This window comes from Sphaerodactylus townsendi, linkage group LG07 (assembly GCF_021028975.2).
Source record: "Sphaerodactylus townsendi isolate TG3544 linkage group LG07, MPM_Stown_v2.3, whole genome shotgun sequence".
Classification (NCBI taxonomy): Eukaryota; Metazoa; Chordata; class Lepidosauria; order Squamata; family Sphaerodactylidae; genus Sphaerodactylus; species Sphaerodactylus townsendi.
Window position 1 is genome coordinate 36,072,719 of NC_059431.1, and position 20,929 is coordinate 36,093,647.

At 40.9% G+C, this 20,929-nt stretch overlaps 1 protein-coding gene across 3 annotated transcripts in view; it reads right to left on the reverse strand.

Annotated features, from left to right (window-relative positions):
- AGGF1 (angiogenic factor with G-patch and FHA domains 1) overlaps window positions 1-18,296 on the reverse strand; it is a 28,110-nt gene extending 9,814 nt beyond the window's left edge. The window contains exons 1-6 of one of the 3 annotated variants that reach the window (XM_048502888.1): window positions 17,890-18,296; window positions 14,117-14,219; window positions 12,152-12,348; window positions 10,777-10,923; window positions 9,356-9,532; window positions 1,129-1,474 (exon numbers count right to left, since the gene is read on the reverse strand). In XM_048502888.1, coding sequence (XP_048358845.1) covers window positions 1,129-1,474; window positions 9,356-9,532; window positions 10,777-10,923; window positions 12,152-12,348; window positions 14,117-14,219; window positions 17,890-18,045 — 1,126 coding nt within the window. In that variant the 5' untranslated portion in view covers window positions 18,046-18,296. Of the gene's footprint in view, window positions 1-1,128; window positions 1,475-6,046; window positions 6,117-9,340; window positions 9,533-10,776; window positions 10,924-12,151; window positions 12,349-14,116; window positions 14,220-17,889 lie in introns of all 3 variants that reach the window. The other 2 variants (XM_048502886.1, XM_048502889.1) reach the window with 2 other exon arrangements.
- Window positions 18,297-20,929: the final 2,633 nt, after the last annotated feature.

Consider the following 20,929-nt stretch of genomic DNA (forward strand, 5'->3'; position numbering starts at 1 on the left):
TTTCTTTTGCACTTTGGAAACCAAAAGCTGTCCCTGTAAACAGCACTTTCCATGTACTACATTAGCTGATGATCAAATGAAATATCCTGATCATCACTTGAATGAGTTTCTTAGAATCTTAGGGGGCATTAGAGGGAGCAGTGGAGCAGAAGAGGGTGGTCCAAGGCTGTAATATAACTTTATATGCAAAAGCTATAAAGTGACAGAATGCCACTTAGGATTCATGGTGGGAAAGGCATTTTTGGTGTGACATTAGTTTCTCAAAAGGACATGGTCAGCCATTGGAGAAGACAGAATGCTGAACTAGATGGATGCCAAGGTCATAGTTTGACTAGGACCCCGAAACACCTTGGGTGAGCCTTGGATGGATTATTATGCCAGGTAAATTTGGATTTGTGAGTCACAATACCGAAAAGGTTGGGATCTGTACAGTTGTTATAGGGAACAGTTAATTAAGTTTTACACAGATTGGACTGATCTTGGGAATATTGCAACTGTCCAGGGTGCTTTATTAGAAATGCAGCCACATTTCACACTGAGAAGAAAATATTGCTGCTCCAAAAGACCTGTCTCATATTCTGTAGGTTTCATTTGAACGTGTTTTCTGCGAATCATAGTATGCGCTCTCATGCAGTAACTGAAGCTTCAAGTTTTCTATATGATACAATAAACTTTGTACTAGCTAAAAATATGAGCTTAACTGGCTGGTCGCATCAGAGTACATTTTATGAGACCCACAGAAGGAACAGTAGCACTACCCAGTAAGTACCTATACATAAGAATAAACAAACACTTATATACACTTATCTCTAATATATACACTTATCTCTATTACATGCATACATATTTTCTAACACATCAGTCTCTGTAAGCAGTAGCAAACTCTATAAAATATTTTCATCCAACTACTTCGGCAAAAATATAATCCATATTTACTAGTAATAATATTGGGAGACTAGACATGGAAACAGCATATTGGAAAACTGTTACTATTTCCCAGAAGACACTGAATTTGAAGCCTTAACGAAGCATCCAGACAACATAGATTTCAGCTTTTCTCCTTGCCATTATCCCTTTTGGTTTGTTTCACAAACACTTAAGAATATTTCATAAAAAGCCAAAATTCACCTTCACTGTCAGTTTCTTCTGAATTCGCCGTTTCTTCGCTTGTTACTTCATCTTCACTAATATAGTCCTCCTGCTCAGAATCTGTGATTTCCCCTTCTTCTGGCTCACTCTCCGACTCCGTCTTGCTATCGTCCATAAAAAGACCAGTGCAATGTTTGACCTTCTTGGTAAGATTTAAACTGGTGCCATTTGTGGTACTTCGTTCTTTGGATGCTAGACTATTTCTTACACTATTGTCCACTTTAGCCTTTTTCACATTTGGAAATTCTTCCTCTTCCGAAGAGCTTAGCTCATTGGAGATGAAAAGGCAATGCAGAGTGCTGCATGATTTTTGATCATCTGTATCCTGGGGATGTACAGAAAAATCAAACTTGAGGAATTTCAACATTTTAAATTGGCTGGTTCCTTTTAATTAACCTGCAAACAAGCTAGTTTATTTAAAGGTTATATTATGTGGAACAGTGAAATGTTGATATCCATTCAAGTGAAACCATTCTAACTTAAGACATTATAGTTAAAATCTTTTTCAGTGCTCACAGATTTCAATCAGTTCACCGCAGATCTCCAAATCCCTCCACTGGTTTTTCAGGGATTATTTTCCCTTAAAATATTTCAAAAAGCAAAGGATGTCATTGATTCTACATGCATTTGCAGACTTCTGGGTTGCTGCTACTATTTGTTTTCTATACTACCAGGAATTCTTCTGTTCATAGCATCAATTGCTTCAGTCGTCCACAATTTCAAAGTTGTATCAAGAAAAATATGGAAAACTGCCAGGACATATCGGCCACCCTCAGGCTGGAGATATCACATACTAGCTTAGAACGATCTTTGAAGCTGAAGCCATTTGCAGTAATGAAGACCTGTCTAAATTAGGTAAAAGAGCTTCTAAATTGCCAATGTGTCACACTTCCCTGCAAAAAACAGACTTTTCCATCCACGGCAAGGCTCTTAGAAATAGGTGCATCTTTTTGGATCACAAGAGGTGATCTTGACAAGATAACAAATCTTGATTCTATAGAAAATTCCAATCTTAGAGCTCCAACTGGGTTGCCCAAGCAAATGGAATCTACTGAACACTCAGTCCCATCTAAACGACTGTTTAATATTTCAGAATAAAAATACTATCCTGGAACGTAACGGGCTGGTACAACAGATTGAAATATCTGGGGGTTAGATTACACCAAATGGATTTCCAAATAATTTTGCTTCAAGAATCCTGGGCTAGAGAAAATACAAATCTGACAGGCTTCACTTCTTTTGTGGTATATGCCCCTTCTACCTTCTTCAAAGGTCAGCCAAGCTCAGGTTCAACAGGCCTAGTATCGTCAGCACTAAACTGCATGAATATAACTGTCATTGCCTCCATCCACTTTGTGCAAAATTTAATGGAAAATACAACATACTTTACACTTAATAATTTTACTAATTGCAACTTAGCTTATTTTATTTATGCGCTGTGATGTCCTTACAATTTACTCTATGTAGATATGGTTACTCATCCTTTGAAACACTGATTATCACAGAATTGTAGTAAGATCAGAAACCAAACCATGTATGCTCCTTTGGTCAGTTGCTTCTTTGATGCACAAGCCTACTGATTTCAGATTCTTTGCTACTGAAAACTGGACTTCAAACCTTTTTCTAATTATGACGTGGAAAAACGCTTGCAACAGAGAGAGGCCTTTGGGATCTTTACATAAAGATCAATACATCCTAATGGTCTCAATGACAGACCTAGCAGCCTGTATTTAATAGGCATGTTTTTTCTTGTAGTGGACATACCTTATAATGTGACTCATTAGCTGGTTTTCAACAGGTAATTTTTGACAATAGAGTAAGCTTCCCTTTAATGTTTTCGGTCTTTTCCACAATCACTTAGTGTCTTAATGATTCAATCATTAAACCTGGCAAATTCAGGGTAGGTATGCCCATCCCTTCTTATTCTTTCCTAACCAACATTCTTGTTCATGCAGATGCACAAACTGACCTTTGGGTAAGAACCATAATGTAAGTTTGTTATCAGTTTTTTTTCTAACAATGTTGCTTTGTTATGTAACGGTCCCATTTAATTAGGCTGATGCTATGTTTATAATCATTACAGTGTCTTCTGAAGTTATACATTACCACATACTATAAATTTGCTTTTTATTGTCCCATATGTATATCTCTTATCTTGCATAATATGTTTAAATTGAATGGCTTTGCTCTGCTCACTTGGGTTAGAATTTAATATTTACCTACAGCTGTTTTATAAGATGCTTCCAAATTAATCAGTGCAAGGTCATTCATACATCAAAACAGCAACTCAGCCAGCATCCTATCTTTTGTTGTGTGCTTGTACACTTTAATAGAATTGCTATATTGAAGTTATATATGATATCTGCATTGAAATTGTTATTTGCTGTTTAAATTGTTATTGAAATAATTGTTGATAACTGTTCTTATCTGATGTCATTTTTTATTTTTGTACATGTTACGGTACAACCTTGTACTTATAATCTTTTGTATTTTCATTAAATTTAGAAACACCCTTTGTTCTACAGTTATTTTTTAGGCCTCTAGGTTAAAAAGAGTGCCATGTTTAACACTAAGCAATTTATCAGATATAGGGATTCCCAAAGTGGGGCAGTGGAAACATCAAGCTGGGTGTGAAGAGTTCATGGTGGGGAGTTTAGGGCGCCCCACCTTGCCCCGTTGGCGCTACGCCTCTGTTCAGTGCAGTCACCCCGCTTCTTTCCAAGCACAGAAATAGACTGAAAATTACTGAATAAGGGGATCTAAGATTTCTTAGTGCCTTATAGCCAATGCTGAGAAGCTGACAGCCTTGCAACCAAGCACATCCATCCCATTACAGATGGAGATATAAGGGGTCGGATGCCAACATACCCTTACACATAGCTAAAGCATCTCAATAAATTGGTTACTTTTACTAGGTCATGTTTTATTTCCAAAGTACATACAGGTGTTTATAGTGTTAGAAGTTTTCTGAATTTGCAATAGATGGGATTTCAAGAAAGAGGAATGTGTTCATGTATGTGGGGCAGGGGAACTAGGGATGCAGTCTGGGAGCCAAGGGCATAGCAGCCTGATAAAGTTTGGGAACCACGGATCTAATACAGCCAGATATTCTCCCTCAGCACAGCAACTGGCTGATAATTCTCTGAAGTACTGGTCAAAATAACCTCAACTAGTAAAGTGTTCCTATTACCCATTCCCAGCATCTAAGAAATGGAGTTCTGCATTTCTGCTCCCTAAGCGTAACAAGCCCTCATTAGACAACAGACATCTACTCTTGTTTGCTTTTTCAAAACTCATTGAAAACATGTTTGTTGGATTCATATTCTGCCACCTATCGATATCATCCATGTTAAATACAGTCCATTTTTTCCAGCAAATATTTTTCTAACACCAAAAAGGAGAAAGAAGTGCTCCTTATTCTCAGTTCAGAAAACTCATCTATAAACAATGGTTCCTTCTAAGCTTGAGATTTCTTCATATTTTTAAATGCACAAAACAAAAAGTCTATAACTTTTGATTTCCCCCTATGTGAATAGCAAGAAGCCCCCCATGGAAAAGGAGAGAATACAGATGATAACATGAGTGCACAGTTTGTGTAGTTCCTGGGGTTGGTTTGTTTGTTTTTTCAATTTATTCCTGAGAAAATATATGTCTAATTCTGTCCCAAAGGAGAAGTGCTGGACAGATGCAGACAGAGCATCCATCTAGATGCTCCCCCATTGCTTTTGCACAGGTGCAACAGGGGGAAAGAAAGAGAAGCAAGGGGGGAGGATAGGAAGGCCATTCCCACACTGCTCTCTGCTGTGGAAGGCATGAATTTGCATCCCTGTGTGAAAGTAGCCCTTATGGATACATTCAATTACCAGTGCTAAACTGTTAAGAAATATTAAGCCTAGTGTCTCCACAGCTCCTTTTCTGGAAGTTGTTGGGAAGTGCAAGAATTACTAAATTAATTACAACCAATGTTGCCTGTAAGCTGCATGCATGCCTGGCCATGCAACCACTATATTGGTGCTGTGCAGGTAAGGGGTTGCCCAGCAGGGTTGCCCAGCTCTTCTGAGTGGCCTAGTTCCATGCAGCGTTTTTAGACAACTTTTATTTAGGAGACAGGAATTTTAATTATAATCATTACACCTTCCTTACAATTAAGCTTCAAATATTTGATATCACAATTTCGTTAGCTATGTATCCATCCATCCTGCATGAGGACCTGAATTTTCTATATGACAAAACGAATAGGAAAACAGTGCATCCCTTGCAGTAGGATATAAAACACATAACTTTGTCCTGAAGCTGGAACCCAAAAAATACGGCATGATAAATGGAGCATTCTGAATTAAATGACTTTTTGACAATTTGAGATCTGATCTCAACTTCAGATTTTTTGTTTTGATGCTGTACGGGGGGGGGGGGGGGGGGGGGAACTATCAAAGAAGTTCTGAGAGACGGACCTGTACAACTATTTGCCCAGGCATGCTGCCATTTGCCCATTCCCCTCAGTAGGAAGGAAAGTGGCAAGCTTGGTGTGTGCTGCCGCTTTGCTGCCAGATTGTCTTAACACAGCTTCCTTTCTTCCACTACTACTGTTTCTAATGGAATGCTTAGGTGGGATCAGAAAGAAAGTTTCACAAAAAAGTGTGCTGAACTCCATTTGGAAAAAAGCAACAATACAAAATGTGTACAGCCAAAGAAAAATGAGCAAAACAATTCAAAGAATAGGAGACCTAGCCCATATATTTTCAAGGCTGGGCTAAACTGTTCTTAAGTCACAACAAACATCTAAATTAGAAACATTATGTCACAACCTCAAATTGGTTCTTGCTATGTCACTTAATTTCAAGTTGCTCTCTGGACCAGATTTAAATATCCCCTAATGATTTTTGTGTCATAACTCTACCTTTACCAGCAGCTGCCAATCCAGAAGATGAAATCTTCAGATTAGCCATGGTTTCTGTCAATTGATGTACCTAAAGATGAACAGCAGCAAACAGTAAACTATACAGTGTCAAAATGAAGATTTGTATCAAGAGTGCTATGGAAACATTCTGCTTCAAATCAGATTGCTTCCAAATACTAAGACTATATTTTCTAATAACTGTAAAAGCAATCAAAATTTTCTTGTATATTTCTTGAATATAAAAGTACACTGCCAGAGTCAGTGATTTTCTTTTCACCATGTTATGAATGCTGTGCAGTAGTTTCTAAGGTTAAGAGTCCCAGTTCCAACAAAGAACCACAAAGGCATCCTCCTATCACAGCAAAGAAGCAGTAACAGACAATCATTGTTCCCTACTTTTGGATCATGTTGGCAACACCACGGAGGAGGCAGCGGGCTGAACTACTTTTGTGACAACCTAAAGGACACTTTGGCTTAGAAGGTGGGGTAGAGGGGGTTTGGTCTTTTCATTTTCTAGAAACTGCATCAGTATTATGCAGTATTAAAAGACTGTAGCAAACAATACATGTCTGGGTTTAGAAACTTTGCATAAAGAAATTACTTTTATAACAGTCTTATATGGGGAATCGCAGGATGCCTTCAATGTTACAACAGCCATAGGACATATTGTTTCAATGGCTATCATGTGAATGACCTAATCAGCTCACAACATGAAAGGCTTACCTTGGCCATACACAAAAAGGCTTCCCCACATCCTGGCCCAGCACCTCTCCTTCATTTACTGAAGAGCTGAGAAGCCTGAAGATCACTAGGAAGATAACTAGAACATAGACTGAAGGTCTTTGCTACTGCAATGAAGAAAGCTTCCATTTCACTCCAATGTATTAGTAGTAGTAGTATTCTGTGGGACACAGTGACAGACGGGGTGGCCCTGCCCCTGAAGGGAAAATCAGCCACTCAGATGAGCCCATAGGAAGTGCTGCTCCAGCATCCAATCACCTTTGAGAAGAGGAATGAAATGTTGGAGGGAACACAGGAAGAGAGGAGGTTGAGTTCTGCCTGAACTCTCTCTGAGTTGAGAGAGAAAACAGAGTTCTCAACTCTCGCTGAGTTGAGAGAGAAAACAGTGACAGCTCAGGTCTGGCTCAGGAAAAAAAGCAGAGGGAAGGAAGCTCTGTCTGGTAGTGAGAAAGAGTGTTTGAGAGTGCTTGATTGTTAGACCTGTCTCTGATGATGAGCAGACCTTGTACAGTTTAGTCCGACTTTGGAGAAAGGGCAGGCTGGTATGGGTGAAATCCTGTGAGTGAGAGAAGATCCAACCTAAAAGCTAGTCAATAAATCAATAAAAGTGTGCTTGAAATCATCATGGAAAAGTCTAAGTATCCACTATCAATCAACATCCACTATCAATCAAAATCTTGCTTTTTTAAAATGTGAGACACACAAGCTGTGTTGATTCAATTCCGTTCTTTCCGATAATTCTGCTGAGTACGAACAAAACCATCTACACAGCCGCTTTATCTATAACTAAAGAATGTTCAAATCATGCTAAGATCAGCCTAACAACTTTTGGGCATAAAAAGCTGTTACTCCATGTGCTAGAATTGAAGTGTCTCCTGCCCCTGCCCACAACACAAAACTGGCAGCTCCTGAAGGATAAGGAAGAGGTCATCAGGCAAGTACCCATTTCTGAAGAGCTACCCACATCAACTAACCAGTGGCAGCTGGGAGGAGTGTGCAAGGACTGGGAAGGCTTCTGATGTCTCACATATGGCTGTGAGAGTACAGGGCACATGTGCAGATTGCTGAGCCTTCTTGAAATCAAACTGGAGGTGTTAGAGGAGAATGTGACTGGCCACCCACTCCAAACAACACAGGACAGGTACTGGTAGAAGGAAGAGCATGGCAACATGTTCAAATCCGCTCCCCTTCTGGTCTGAAGGAACTGCAGTGGGAGTCATGATGGATCTACATCCTGGAAAGTGAAGCCCAGAGCTGAAATGTGGTTTCAAACATTCCCTATAAAATAAACAAATACCTGACTACACTCCAAGATACATGAGAGTAAATGTGGAGGATAAGGTGGTTAAGCACCATTATGTATCTATATGTGCACACAGACTTGTCTTTTCTACCACCATTCCACTGATTTTTGCTTGAATTGAAGCCATACAGCTTTTGCTATTGCAGTGGGAATACTGCTCAAATGCAAAAGTGCACTCTTGTTAAAACATGAAAGACAAAAGGAAGAAAATAAGACTTTTTAGTATACATGCAAAACCAGCAAGGAAGAAGTACTAACAAGCATACAACAAATCAGTTTTGCTAATTCACATTATCCATAATGATCAAACTTGGACTGCTTTTCTACACATTTTAAATCAATATCTGTCCTACAATCTACCAAGTACCTCATGCAACGCAGGCCAGTTCCAACTTTTTCTTAGCTCCCATTAAGCTCATTGATACTTAAATTCAAACCATTTACTAATACAGGGCAGATAACTCTTAACAATCTATATTATTTAAGTGAGAAAAACGCAGAGCAGGAATAACAGCAAAGTGCCCACAGAAGAAGACAATTGTGAATTCGAACAAAATTAAGTGGGATATAGTCTACAAACAAAGTAGAACGAAAATCTCAAAGTAAAATTCAGACTGGAAAAAGAGTTTCTCCGCTCCCCTTCTGGTCTGGCATTAAGCAAACCCCACAAATATAATTATTATGCAGCTCACATACATTGCCAAGTCAACTAGTTCTAAGATGCAGTGGACCTTAACGCCTACAAGAAAAAGGGAAAGAAAACTGTTTGCTGACCCCAATCTGCCTTGAGACACCAGAAGATAAGTCGCAAAGTATCCTTCATAGTTTTATCCAGACTTTTTTGAAATCAGCTGTGCTAACAATTGCTCTTGAGGAATTATTTTAGAACTCTCTCTCTCTAGCAGTTAAAAAGGTTTCCTTAATTTCCAGCCTGGCATTCATTAAGGGTTGATTTGTAACTATTTGTTCTTGCATTCACAGTATTTGCCTATCTACCAGTCTCTTTTTCCCCCTACTGCCATACCTATCTCATAAAGCTACTGCCTTAAACAGGTTGTTGTGTTAAAACAGTGCAATTGAGTAAACACCAGCATTTTCACTATTAATGTTTAAAAACAATTTAGTTTACCATATGTAAACTTGTGTGCCCTAAGCTAACCGAAGTTTTCAAAAATTCAGATACTAATTTTTATATAATTTGCTACAGACAACATTATAATTTACTAAATAGTCATTTGTTTAGAAAGTACCTTGTGTTCACTTGCCTTTGGCCGCTCAGCATCTCTCCTCTTCTTCTTACTTTTCTTGTCTTTGGTCTGCTGCTGTGCAGCTGAAGTTCCATAAGACTGTAGATCAACCCGTGAATGGAACTGATAGCGACCACTTTCAACATCACAATAATAATAAATTCCAGTAGTTGGATCATAATAGAGTTGGGTTTCCTTTTAATAGAAAAAAAAGCTTTAATTCAAGAGGAACTGTGTATGAAATACCAAGTTCAAAATGAAAAGCATGTGTATATTTATAGTATTAAAATAGAACACATGATGATATTATGCAATACTATACTTATATTTTATGCATTTCTGAATTTCTAAACTTTTTATAGTGTTATCTGTAGTCTTCGTATGTTGTCTGCAGTATCTGCAAAACTCCCAAAAATTGCTGACCCACAAAACCACAATGGATAAAGTAGAGATGTGAAAGGGATAACTGTATAACCTCGCAGCATCTAGGTCACCAGCCTACAATCAAGACACTGTAATTCCTGCCAAACATACTGAACGTTGTACATTCTATGACATGTTTTTGTTCTGCATTGTAAAACTAAGAGTTAATGTAGTTAGCAGATGTTATGTTTTCTGGTTGTTGACTTAGTTGCTCTTACTACTGCCTTATCTGTAAGCTTGTATCTTGTTTTACACACAACCCCATCCAGAATGCAGAGGCAAAAGGGCTTAAGGGTGCAATGCCCTCCCCAGGGCACTTAGCCCTGCAGAGGAGGCAGATGTGCTGGCAGTTGCCTGCCCCTCAGCCTGTCACCACAAAACCAGGATGTCCTAGCTGCGGTGGGGCTGTATTGGTGTCCCAATCAGACACCAGCTGGGGTGGGGGTGGGGAGCCTGGAGCATTCCCAGGGGCAGAGTCAATATTAGCCAGCTCCCACCTGGGGTTTAGGGCCCAGAGTGTGGCACCCCAGCCCTTGGTCTTGTAATCCCTACGGAGGGGGCCTTTTTTTTTCACTTTTTGCTCCCAGCGCTGCAGGAAAGCCTTCTTGGAGATGGTGGGGTGCTGCTGCAATGGCACTGCATGCCACCACCATGGCCTTTAGATGGGGCTGCCTCACTGTTATTAAGCATTTTGTAAATGGAGAAGTTACTAACAAACACTTTAAATACATGAAACAAGTAAGGCATTCTCATCTTTAAAAAGGTAAATAGTAAACATGATTGGGTATACACAATTTTCAGAATTTCAGAGTATCAAATTAATCAAATGTTAGTACAGCACATGTGCAATAAATAATCAAATTTTACATCTAGTCAACTGATCATTTGCTTTGGTAATATACAAGAATTTATACATGCGCAGGTTCAGAAAACTGCCATAAATGAGTATCATCAATATATTACATTTCTTGTATGGCCCACAATGCATTTGTTATATGTGAACAAAATATATTTACCGAGTTATAATAAAATCCAGTGCTGTGGTCATAATATAATCCAGTGCCTTCGTCATATGTAAATCCTGTTTGTGAAACAGCAGCTTCTGCCGCAGCCCTTAAACTTTCTGCAAGTGTACCTTCTGCTAATAAAGCATCTTCTGATTCCTAATATTAGAGACACATATAAGTGAAAATAATTACAGAGAATTTTCAGCACATCCATCTTATCATCTTAAGAGCCAGCGTGGTGTAGTGGTTAAGAGCAGGTGAATTCTAATCTGGAGAACTGGGTTTGATTCCCCACTTCTCTGCCTGAGTGGAAGAGGCTTATCTGGTGGACCAGATGTGTTTCCACACTCCTACATTCCTGCTGGGTGACCTTGGGCTAATCACACTTCTTTGGAACTCTCTCAGCCTCACCTACCTCACAAGGTTGCAGGGAGAGGAAGGGAAAAGTGCTTGTAAGCCACCTTGAGTCTCCTTACAGGAGAGAAAGGTGGGGTATAAATCCAAACTCTTCTTAATTTTGGACCTATTCACTGCAGTCTAATGAGATATCCCTGATATCATCTCATGTGATGATGCAGCTCAGAAATAATGATTTGTCAAGCTAGTAAGTTACTTGCTAATCTGGGATGATTCCAGGCCAGGTGGTGTGGGAGATGAAACACAAAGAACCACAAGTCTCTCATGACGTGATCAATAAACCTAAAAGGCCAGTATAAGTCTGGATTCCCAACTGCTGACATAGCACTGTGAATGGCCAGGAGGAATGCCAGTGGCAGGGATACTGGGACACTGGAACTGCATCTGGCACCACCTCCCAGTGCTGGGGTGGTGGGGCGGCAGCAGCAGCCACAAGCCAGTGGAAATGCCCCTAGAATAAGTGCCCTGGGAAGGGCAAATCCACCAGCGCAGCTGCGCATCAGTTCCACCAGCAGATTCACCCCACACCCTGGATGGGGCTCTTAAATACTAATTTAATGCTGCATTTTAATGGGGAAGGTTTATATTTTATCTTTTAGAGCCTGTATTATTTAACTTATTGAATTTTAACTTGATTTGCTATATTGTGCTCTACTTATGTTGTTCACCGCCCTGAGGCCTTAGGGGGAGGGCGGTCTATAAACCGAATAAATAAATAAATGAATGAATGAATGAATCAATCAATGAATGAATAAAGTACCAATAATCTAGGTGAATCAACATAGCTGTGTTTGCAGAAAAGGAAAAAAAATCACCCTATTCTACCATTCTTACTGCAGCTCCCCAAACCCACAGACCTGTTTTTTCACTTGGGTCCCCTGATCCCAGCAAACAACTGCACTGATGACAAGTCAGTTGAATGCCCCTGTATCCTTGGAAAAAGGAAAAGATACCAAACTCAACTCACCTGCACATCACAGGTTACATTATCCTGCATCTCATGTTCATTGTGCCTTGTGCCGTTAACAGCTGAATGATCACTTGATGGTAGCTGCTCCTTACAATTAGAGTTTGAACCGTCATTATCACTATTTGGCTGGTCCGGCACTTTAGATGAATCAGGCAGAAGCTCAGTACTGTTATAATAGCTATAATAGTAATAATCTGTTAAAGGCAAAAAGTTAAATTGTCAAAGCAGTTTAAAATCAAATTCGAAGTACATGAATTACTCCAAATATGTCTACATCTTTACACACATATAAGAAGTTTAATGACTTTTGTATTCTTCTTTACATATGCATTTAGCTTTTGGAAATAATTCAATAATTGCTTTCTTCAGAGTAACAACTAAACTCCAATAATTAAGTACTGCTGAATAATGATTTGCATAACCAAAAAACAAAACTGATCACTGCATCTGTCTCAAAGATGATATAATTTATGAGTCAAAATATCCCTGGTGTGATATTTTGACAACTGGCAAAGCAAGATACATTAAATGTCAGAAGCGTAAAAGAATACAAACTCTCAGTATAACATTATATGTCAGTCGATATGGGCCAAAACATCCACAAGGGGGGAAAGTAGCACAAAGGAATAAGTTCCTGTAAACCCACGAAAAAAACTCCAGGGGTGTAAAAATTACCCAGTTTTTTTTTAAAAAATGATGGCTTTAAAAATTCCCCAGACAAGAAAAGCAACGTCTCTGAATGAGCAGATATTAGGAGAGGAAATAGTTAGGTGATGTGATAGGTTACTAGAGGCAAACCATTCTGGCCCCTGTAAACATGGTGAAAAAACCATGGCAAGTCTGAGGAAGAAGCAGGTAAATAGCATATGGCTAACAGCCCAATCAGGACAGGAGTGAGTAACGGGTTTTGGGAGTGGCAGGGCCCCCCAGTGGTGTGTTTGCTCACCCTGCCAGTGTTAACAGAACCTACACTGGCAGAGAGAGGCCCTACACAGCTCTACAATGCCCAAACCAAGAAGGACCCACCACCCTGAAGCTACGCAGGCATAGGAGAGCACACCGGTGCAGTGGGCGGCAGGGGGGCCTATTTTAGTTGGCTTCCACCAGGGTTTCATTTTGGGAATATCCCCCTCCCCAGTTACACCACCAGAAAATGTGGCATAAATCCTTGTTATTTGGGTGGCAGGAGCATTCTCCTTTCCACAGCCCCCCAAAACCCCTTTGGAGGATATGTTGTACTGCCTTCATCACACTGTTCCCATCTGTCATGGAGCTGTCCCCCCCCCCCCCGCCATAGATTGGGTTGTAAGGGTAGCAAAAATATGCAATTAGAAAAGGAACACATGCCAGTTTCTTCCCTTTCTCTAAAGCCATGGTGGCAAATCTATGGCACTCCAGATGTTCATGGACTACAATTCCCATCAACCCCTGCCAGCATGGTAGCTAGAAGGAACAATTAGAATTGACTAAGTTTTCCTTTCTAAGCACTTGTTACCCTGAACCAAGCAAAAAGCAAGCTCAGAAAAATAAAATTTTAGCAATTATATCTTTGACAGAGAAGCAAAGAAGAATCAGTAAAACTTTTACTTAGTCGACCATGTAATTTGTATTTAACAGCAATATTACAAACATTTTAAGTAATACAGAATCAGTGATGTCCAGTGGCTAAAGAGATGGAGATACCAGGGTGACTGGGGTTCAATACCCAATTTGTTATAAAGCTCACTGGGTGACCTTGGGCTGCTCACTCTCTCTTAGCCTAAATTAACTCGCAAGCTTGTTGTCAGGACAAAATGAAGGAAGAGAAAGTAATTCTGTGCCTGTTGGATGAAAAACTGAATAAAATGTTAGTGCAGATTGTAACATTTTTCTACCTCCCAATACAAAAGGTTTTTTAAAAATTGAGAATGCTATCCATAGGGTTTTGATAAATTAGTAAATTATGATGACTCTATTAGCTACCTGCATGTGACCATGCCCCATCATTTTCAGTTTGCACTTCTACAGTGGACGTTGACTTCTCGCTTGTTTTTTTATCATTGCTGTCCTTACTGTGTACTTCAATCTACAAAACAAAACAATGCCATATGAAATCCATGAACACCATTACAGTTGGTTCTCTTATCTTCCTTAAAATATTAATCCAGGTCTACACATCTAGTCGGTTTTAATTTACCTGAGGGGTTGACTTCCCCCATTTCACTTTCACAACAACTCTGTGAGGGAGACTGGACAAAGTATTTGAGGCACTAATAACAGAGGGCACCTTGGAATGAACTTTGTCTTCACAATTACCATGATCTCCCACATGATTATAATTTATGTTAAAGGTTTCAACCATCATGCCTCACTTAATAGTAAGCAGTCATTAGGAAAAGCGGAAGAAGAGAAGGGGCAGGTGATACTAATGGCGAGGATGGTACTAAGCGTACACTTGAATGAAAGTGTGACAGTCTGCAAATAAGTGATGTTCAAAACAAAGTGCACACAGGACCTCCTAGAAACAGCACTCTGATTGGGTAAGTTGACATGTGCTTTGATTGGTGGAGCAACCAGCTCACTAACAGGAGGAGGAATCTGATCTGAAATATGGCGTGTGTCAGTGTATCCTGGGAGGAGAAATGCTAAGACAAAAGAACTGGAACTTTATTTATTGGTCAATGTAGAGTAGGAATAGTAGAGAGAGACTTTCCACAGTGACCATAAATAAAGGGTGGGGAAAATATATACCCTGCTTCCCCGTCTTCAGGTCTTATGTTAATTTTTGCTCCAAAAGATGTGTAAGGGCTTATTTTCAGGGGATGACTTATTTTTTCCCATGATTTTGCGCCCCCCACGTGACCAGATCAGCTGCGCCAGGGAATCTGTAACTAGGGCTTATTTCTGGAATAGGGCTTATTTTCAGGGAAACGGTATCTTCGGGAAGATAGCAGAAGAGTTCCTAAGCCAGTTACAAAGGGAATTATACTCAAAAGAGGATTCCCTGTCTGGTATGTTAGTGATCTGCTTAAGTTACCTTGCAAGAGAGACAAGTTGTGTGTACTAAGTGAAAGGGTACCAGACTGTTAGAATCCAAAATCCTTTTGAATCCATAAGTCAGTAACATCTCAAAGATAAAACTGTACCTTGATAAGAAATAGAACATCTAAGCAACTGAGAATCCTAGAAAGCTTGATAAAATCCCATGTAACAGAAACCTAAGATCATCATATACAGCTTACTCCTGCCTGATTTCCATCTGATTATTTTCTTCATAAGTCTAGCTTTGTTTGTTCAACAATGTCCCCTTTTGATTTGTTTGAACCTGCCTCATTCTCCAGTGCCATTTTTAAGGGGTCTGGCTTGAAAAGAAAAAGGCATTCTACACCTTCGCATGGGACAATATTAGAACTACAGTTTGAACCCATCACACACTACCAGATAGGCCACTCGGTTCCAAAGGACCCAAAAGAAAAAAGGCAGGAAAATATGTCACAAAGGGATAATAAGCTGTAGAGTGGCAATGTGGTCGCCGTAGGAAGATTGCAGGAAGAGTTCAGAATGACTAACCAACGGCGGGATGAAGTGAAATAAGCACTTACAGTGTGTTCCTCTGCAATGCCAGCCCAATCTAGTTTGGGCTGGAATTACACATGGGATGACTTAAGAACATAAGAACTAGCCTGCTGGATCAGACCAGAGTCCATCTAGTCCAGCACTCTGCTACTCGCAGTGGCCCACCAGGTGCCTTTGGGAGCTCACATGCAGGATGTGAAAGCAATGGCCTTCTGCTGCTCCTGCGCACCTGGTCTGCTAAGGCATTTGCAATCTGAGATCAAGGAGGATCAAGATTGGTAGCCATAGATTGACTTCTCCTCCATAAATCTGTCCAAGCCCTTTTTAAAGCTATCCAGGTTAGTGGCCATCACCACCTCCTGTGGCAGCATATTCCAAACACCAAGCACACATTGTGTGAAGAAGTGTTTCCTTTGATTAGTCCTAATTCTTCCCCCCAGCATTTTCAATGAATGCCCCCTGGTTTTAGTATTGTGAGAAAGAGAGAAAAAATTCTCTCTGTCAACATTTTCTACCACATGCACAATTTTATAGACTTCAATCATATCCCCCCTCAGACGTCTCCTCTCCAAACTAAAGAGTCCCAAAAGCTGCAGCCTCTCCTCATAAGGAAGGTGCCCCAATCCTTCAATCATCCTCGTTGCCCTTCTCTGTACTTTTTCTATCTCTTTGATATCCTTTTTGAGATGTGGCGACCAGAACTGAACACGGTACTCCAAGTGCGGTCGCACCACTGCTTTATATAAGGGCATGACAATCCTTGCAGTTTTATTATCAACTCCTTTCCTAATTATCCCCAGCATAGTTTGCCTTTTTCACAGCTGCCATGCATTGAGTTGACATTCCCATGGAACTATCAACTAAGACGCCCAAATCCCTTTCCTGGTCTGTGACTGATAGCACTGACCCTTGTAGCGTGTATGTGAAGTTTGGATTCTTTGCCCCTATGTGCATCACTACATTTTGCTACATTGAACTGCATTTGCCATTTCTTAGCCCAATCTAATTTATTAGATTGGTCTGTGACTGATAGCACTGACCCTTGTAGCGTGTATGTGAAGTTTGGATTCTTTGCCCCTATGTGCATCACTACATTTTGCTACATTGAACTGCATTTGCCATTTCTTAGCCTCATCTAATTTATTAAGGTCCGCTTGGAGCTCTTCGCAATCCTTTGTGGTTCTCACCACCCTACATAATTTGGTATCATCTGCAAACTTGGCCACCACGCTACCCGCCCCTACTTCCAGGTCATTTATGAATAAGTTAAAGAGCACTGGTCCCAATACGGATCCTTGGGGGACACCACTCCGTACATCTCTCCATTGTGAGAATTTCCCATTTACACCCACCCTTTGTTTCCTGTTCCTCAACCAGTTTTTAATCCATAGGAGGACTTCCCCTCTTATTCCTTCATTGCTGAGTTTTCTCAACAGTCTTTGGTGAGGAACTTTGTCAAAAGCCTTTTGGAAATCCAAGTAGACAATGTCCACTGGTTCCCCCTTATCCACATGCCTGTTTACACCCTCAAAGAACTCTAGTAAGTTTGTAAGACAGGATTTGCCTCTGCAAAAGCCATGCTCACTCTTTCTCAGCAGGTCTTGCTTTTCTACATGTTTTATAATTTTATCTTTAATGATAGATTCTACTAATTTACCAGGAACAGATGTCAAACTGACTGGCCTGTAATTTCCTGGGTCCCCCCTAGACCCTTTCTTAAAGATTGGTGTGACATTGGCCATCTTCCAGTCTTCAGGGACGGAGCCTGATTTCAGGGATAAGTTGCATATTAATGTGAGAACATCAGCAATTTCATGCTTGAGCTGTTTAAGAACTCTTGGATGAATGCAATCTGGGCCAGGGGATTTGGTAGCATTTAGTTTATCAATGGCTGCCAGAACTTTTTAAGTTGACCAAAAACCAAATCGTGAAAGATACGTTCAGCCAAACAAGGAATACACAAAAAGCAGGGATTTTTAATAGCTAAGCAACATTCAGAAACGCCACAGCACAGCATTTCCAGGGCAGGTGGGTGATTAAGTGACTGACAAAAGCAGCAACTGTTGCTTAAGACAGGAGACTGTTTATCCAAAACGGAAGCGGAAGCGAGGGGGGCCTCTGCAGCAGCTCCCCTGGGCGGCATGACCCACCCCCCCGGCCGCCGTTTGGGGCTCCCCTACCTCTCTCCGTAATTTGGCCAGGCTGGCCTGGGTTTTGAGGCGCAGCTTCTTCTCTCGCTCCAGGCGGCCCCGACAGGACTCCAACTCCACCTCCAGGGCAGCTACCTTTTCCCGCAAGGCCCCCACCTCGACGCAGGGCTCCGGGTGCTCCGTCATGCTTGCACTGCACCCCCACCCACCCCTTCCCGTTTCCTAGAGTGTGCGTTTATGTGGATTCCTCCCCCTTCCCCTCAGAAGCAAGCGCGAGACGGAGCCCAGCAACGGCAACAACCGCCGCTCCACAGCGCCCCTGACCGGCTCGCCCTGGCAGCCATAGCAGCGCCCGCGAGGACACAACAGAGCTTCCGCTCCTCTTTTGCGGGTCAGAGCATCAGAAAACAGCCAAAAGTTTCTCTGGGCGTGGAATGAGTAGCACGTGACCCTTGCGGAAATGACGCCACAGGCCGGAAGCTCACTGAACAAAACTATACATAGGCCGGGATTTCCGGTAATAGGCGGGGAAAGATCACGTTGAACGGAAAGGTTGGGTCGGATCTTTTAGCGGGATGTTCGCCTTAGCCGGAAGGAAAATAATGTTCCTTCTACGTAGCTTGATGCTTTTTCGTTAGGATTGTATAGAATAGTAGGTAGATTTTTTTTTTAGATTCCCAGAATTATTATTCAAGATAGATTCTATACTTCACATCTGATTTGAACTGGCTAACTCTGGTTCAGGAAATTCGTAGAGATTGGTCGGAAGTGTTTGGTAAGGGCGGGAAGAGGCACACAGGCTCTCTGAAACTTGCATTTCTTTGTCGCCAGTTGTAATTCTGACATGAATAACCCCCATCTGATAACCAGACAAAGACATATTGTACTCTGAAGGTGCTTTAGCCAGCTCTTGGAGTGAGAGTCTGTGTTACTTTCTGTCCCTGCTGGAATCGAAATTGTTTGTCACACAACCCACCTTTGCCCCTTTACCTCCTCCAAGCCTCCATGGCTGTGTGGATTGAGCCATTTCTTAATTATTAAGAATTTCTTATGCCATATAGACTTGGCTCCTGCAATACTTGTCGATATAGACTATGCTCTTATAACAGACTCATTCACAATAATTAACTCTGGAGCACTGGATGGGCTGTCCAAAGGGCTTTCCCACTGCAGGGGAAGGCCAACCTCCCCCCACACCCCGCACTGCTAACAATCCCCCATAGGGGAATACGGAGATACACCATAATACACCCCGCACTGCTAACAATCCCCCATAGGGGAATACGGAGATACACCAGAGCCCCTAGGGGATGGGGCGGTCTAGAAATTTGAAAAATAAATAAATAAATAAATAAAAATTTGGCATATCTCCAAGGGCCCTTGCACCAGTACATGGAGGCTGGAAGGGCAGTGGAAGCTAACTAAGGTTCCCAGAATGCTCCCAGGCACTCTGGCACAGCTATTGTGCACCAGCAAGTCTGGGTGAGAACAGTGGCTTTTGGGTTGAATGCTGCAGAGCCACATGGCACCCACCTGGCCACGTAAGTAGCCCCTCTGCTGGTGCATTTTTGTCTCTCACGCCAGCAGGATGGGCAACCCACACTGGCACAGGGCTGTGCCAGCTCCAGAGAGGGTTTCAGCCTCTCTTTGGATTGGACTTCCCCTTGAAAACTAGAAGAAAGCTAGAATTGTAGAGGATTATAAAAGTGTCATAGGTCACATAGATCAAAGCAAGGAAGAAAAATGCTAACTTTCTTATTTTATAAAAAGGAAATTATGTCAGTAGAAATTCTGTCCCACTGACATTTTCTACCTCAGGAATCTATTTTTTAACTGGATGTGACAATAGGTGAAACAAGTGGGTTTTTTCTATGTGTATGCTGGAAACAACATTTATTGAATTTTTAAGCACACAGTCATCAAAATCACAGGTACTTAATTTTCTTTTAAATTGAAGGATAGTAAATCCAAGAAAAAGAACTAACATTTTCTTTAAAATATGAACAACTGGTATCTTTCATTTAAGAAGTTTAGACCAAGGTAAAGAATGACAATACTGAATATAAATATGATAACAAATAATTAATCTGTTTTAAGGATTTTAGGCTAGATCTTAACAGCAGAGGAAACAGCGATCTTTGCTTCATTCCCTTCTTCCCCAGCAGACCCTTTCACCCTGAGAAAATGAATTCCAGGGGATGTGGAATATGCATGGATTAATAGCCATAGAGTTGAGGGCAGCAGTGGGGAATGAGAAAGGGAGCAAAACTGAACTCCTATAATCAGTACAGCTTCAGTGATGGAAGAGGCAGGTTGCCCTCCAACCTTCATGGATATTCATATGAATCCCATGACCCCAGAAATCTTAAGTCCCAGGATCAGACAGGAATGCAGGAGCAGAGAAGAACACATCAAAGATCCAGATTCCTTCCAGTAGATGGCAGCAGTTAGGATCCAAGTAAAAAAAAAATTTCCCTAATTATGATTGGTCATCTGGATGGAGGCTATATCTCTGATAGTTTACCACTACCTGATGGGTCTAATCCCATGGTGGCGAACCTTTGGCACTCCAGATGTTATGGACTACAATTCCCATCAGCCCCTGCCAGCATGGCCAAATGGCCATGCTGGCAGGGGCTGGTGGGAATTGTAGTCCATAACATCTGGAGTGCCAAAGGTTCACCACCACGGGTCTAATCTATACACCATATGTAACGCTTGTGATTTTTTGCTAATAATTCTTGCCTTCAGGTGAAAAAGCTATGTGTAAACTATATTGAACACAGTTATTTAGTGCTAATTACTTTTCTCAGACACAGTGTAAACAACTTTTATCTTAATCAACTGGTAACAGTTGATATTTCACCAAGTTGTTAATGTATTTTAATAACTAGAGCTATTGTTCTAATGCATTTGAATAGTTTATTACAGAGTTTATTATAGTTCATTACAATGTTTATTATAGTTTATTATAAAGAAGTTGGTCACTGCCCTTGTTTAATTAATCTAATTTATAGAGGATTGTATGCCCAATAAAGAATAGAGAAATTGCTTGACATGATTAAATAAA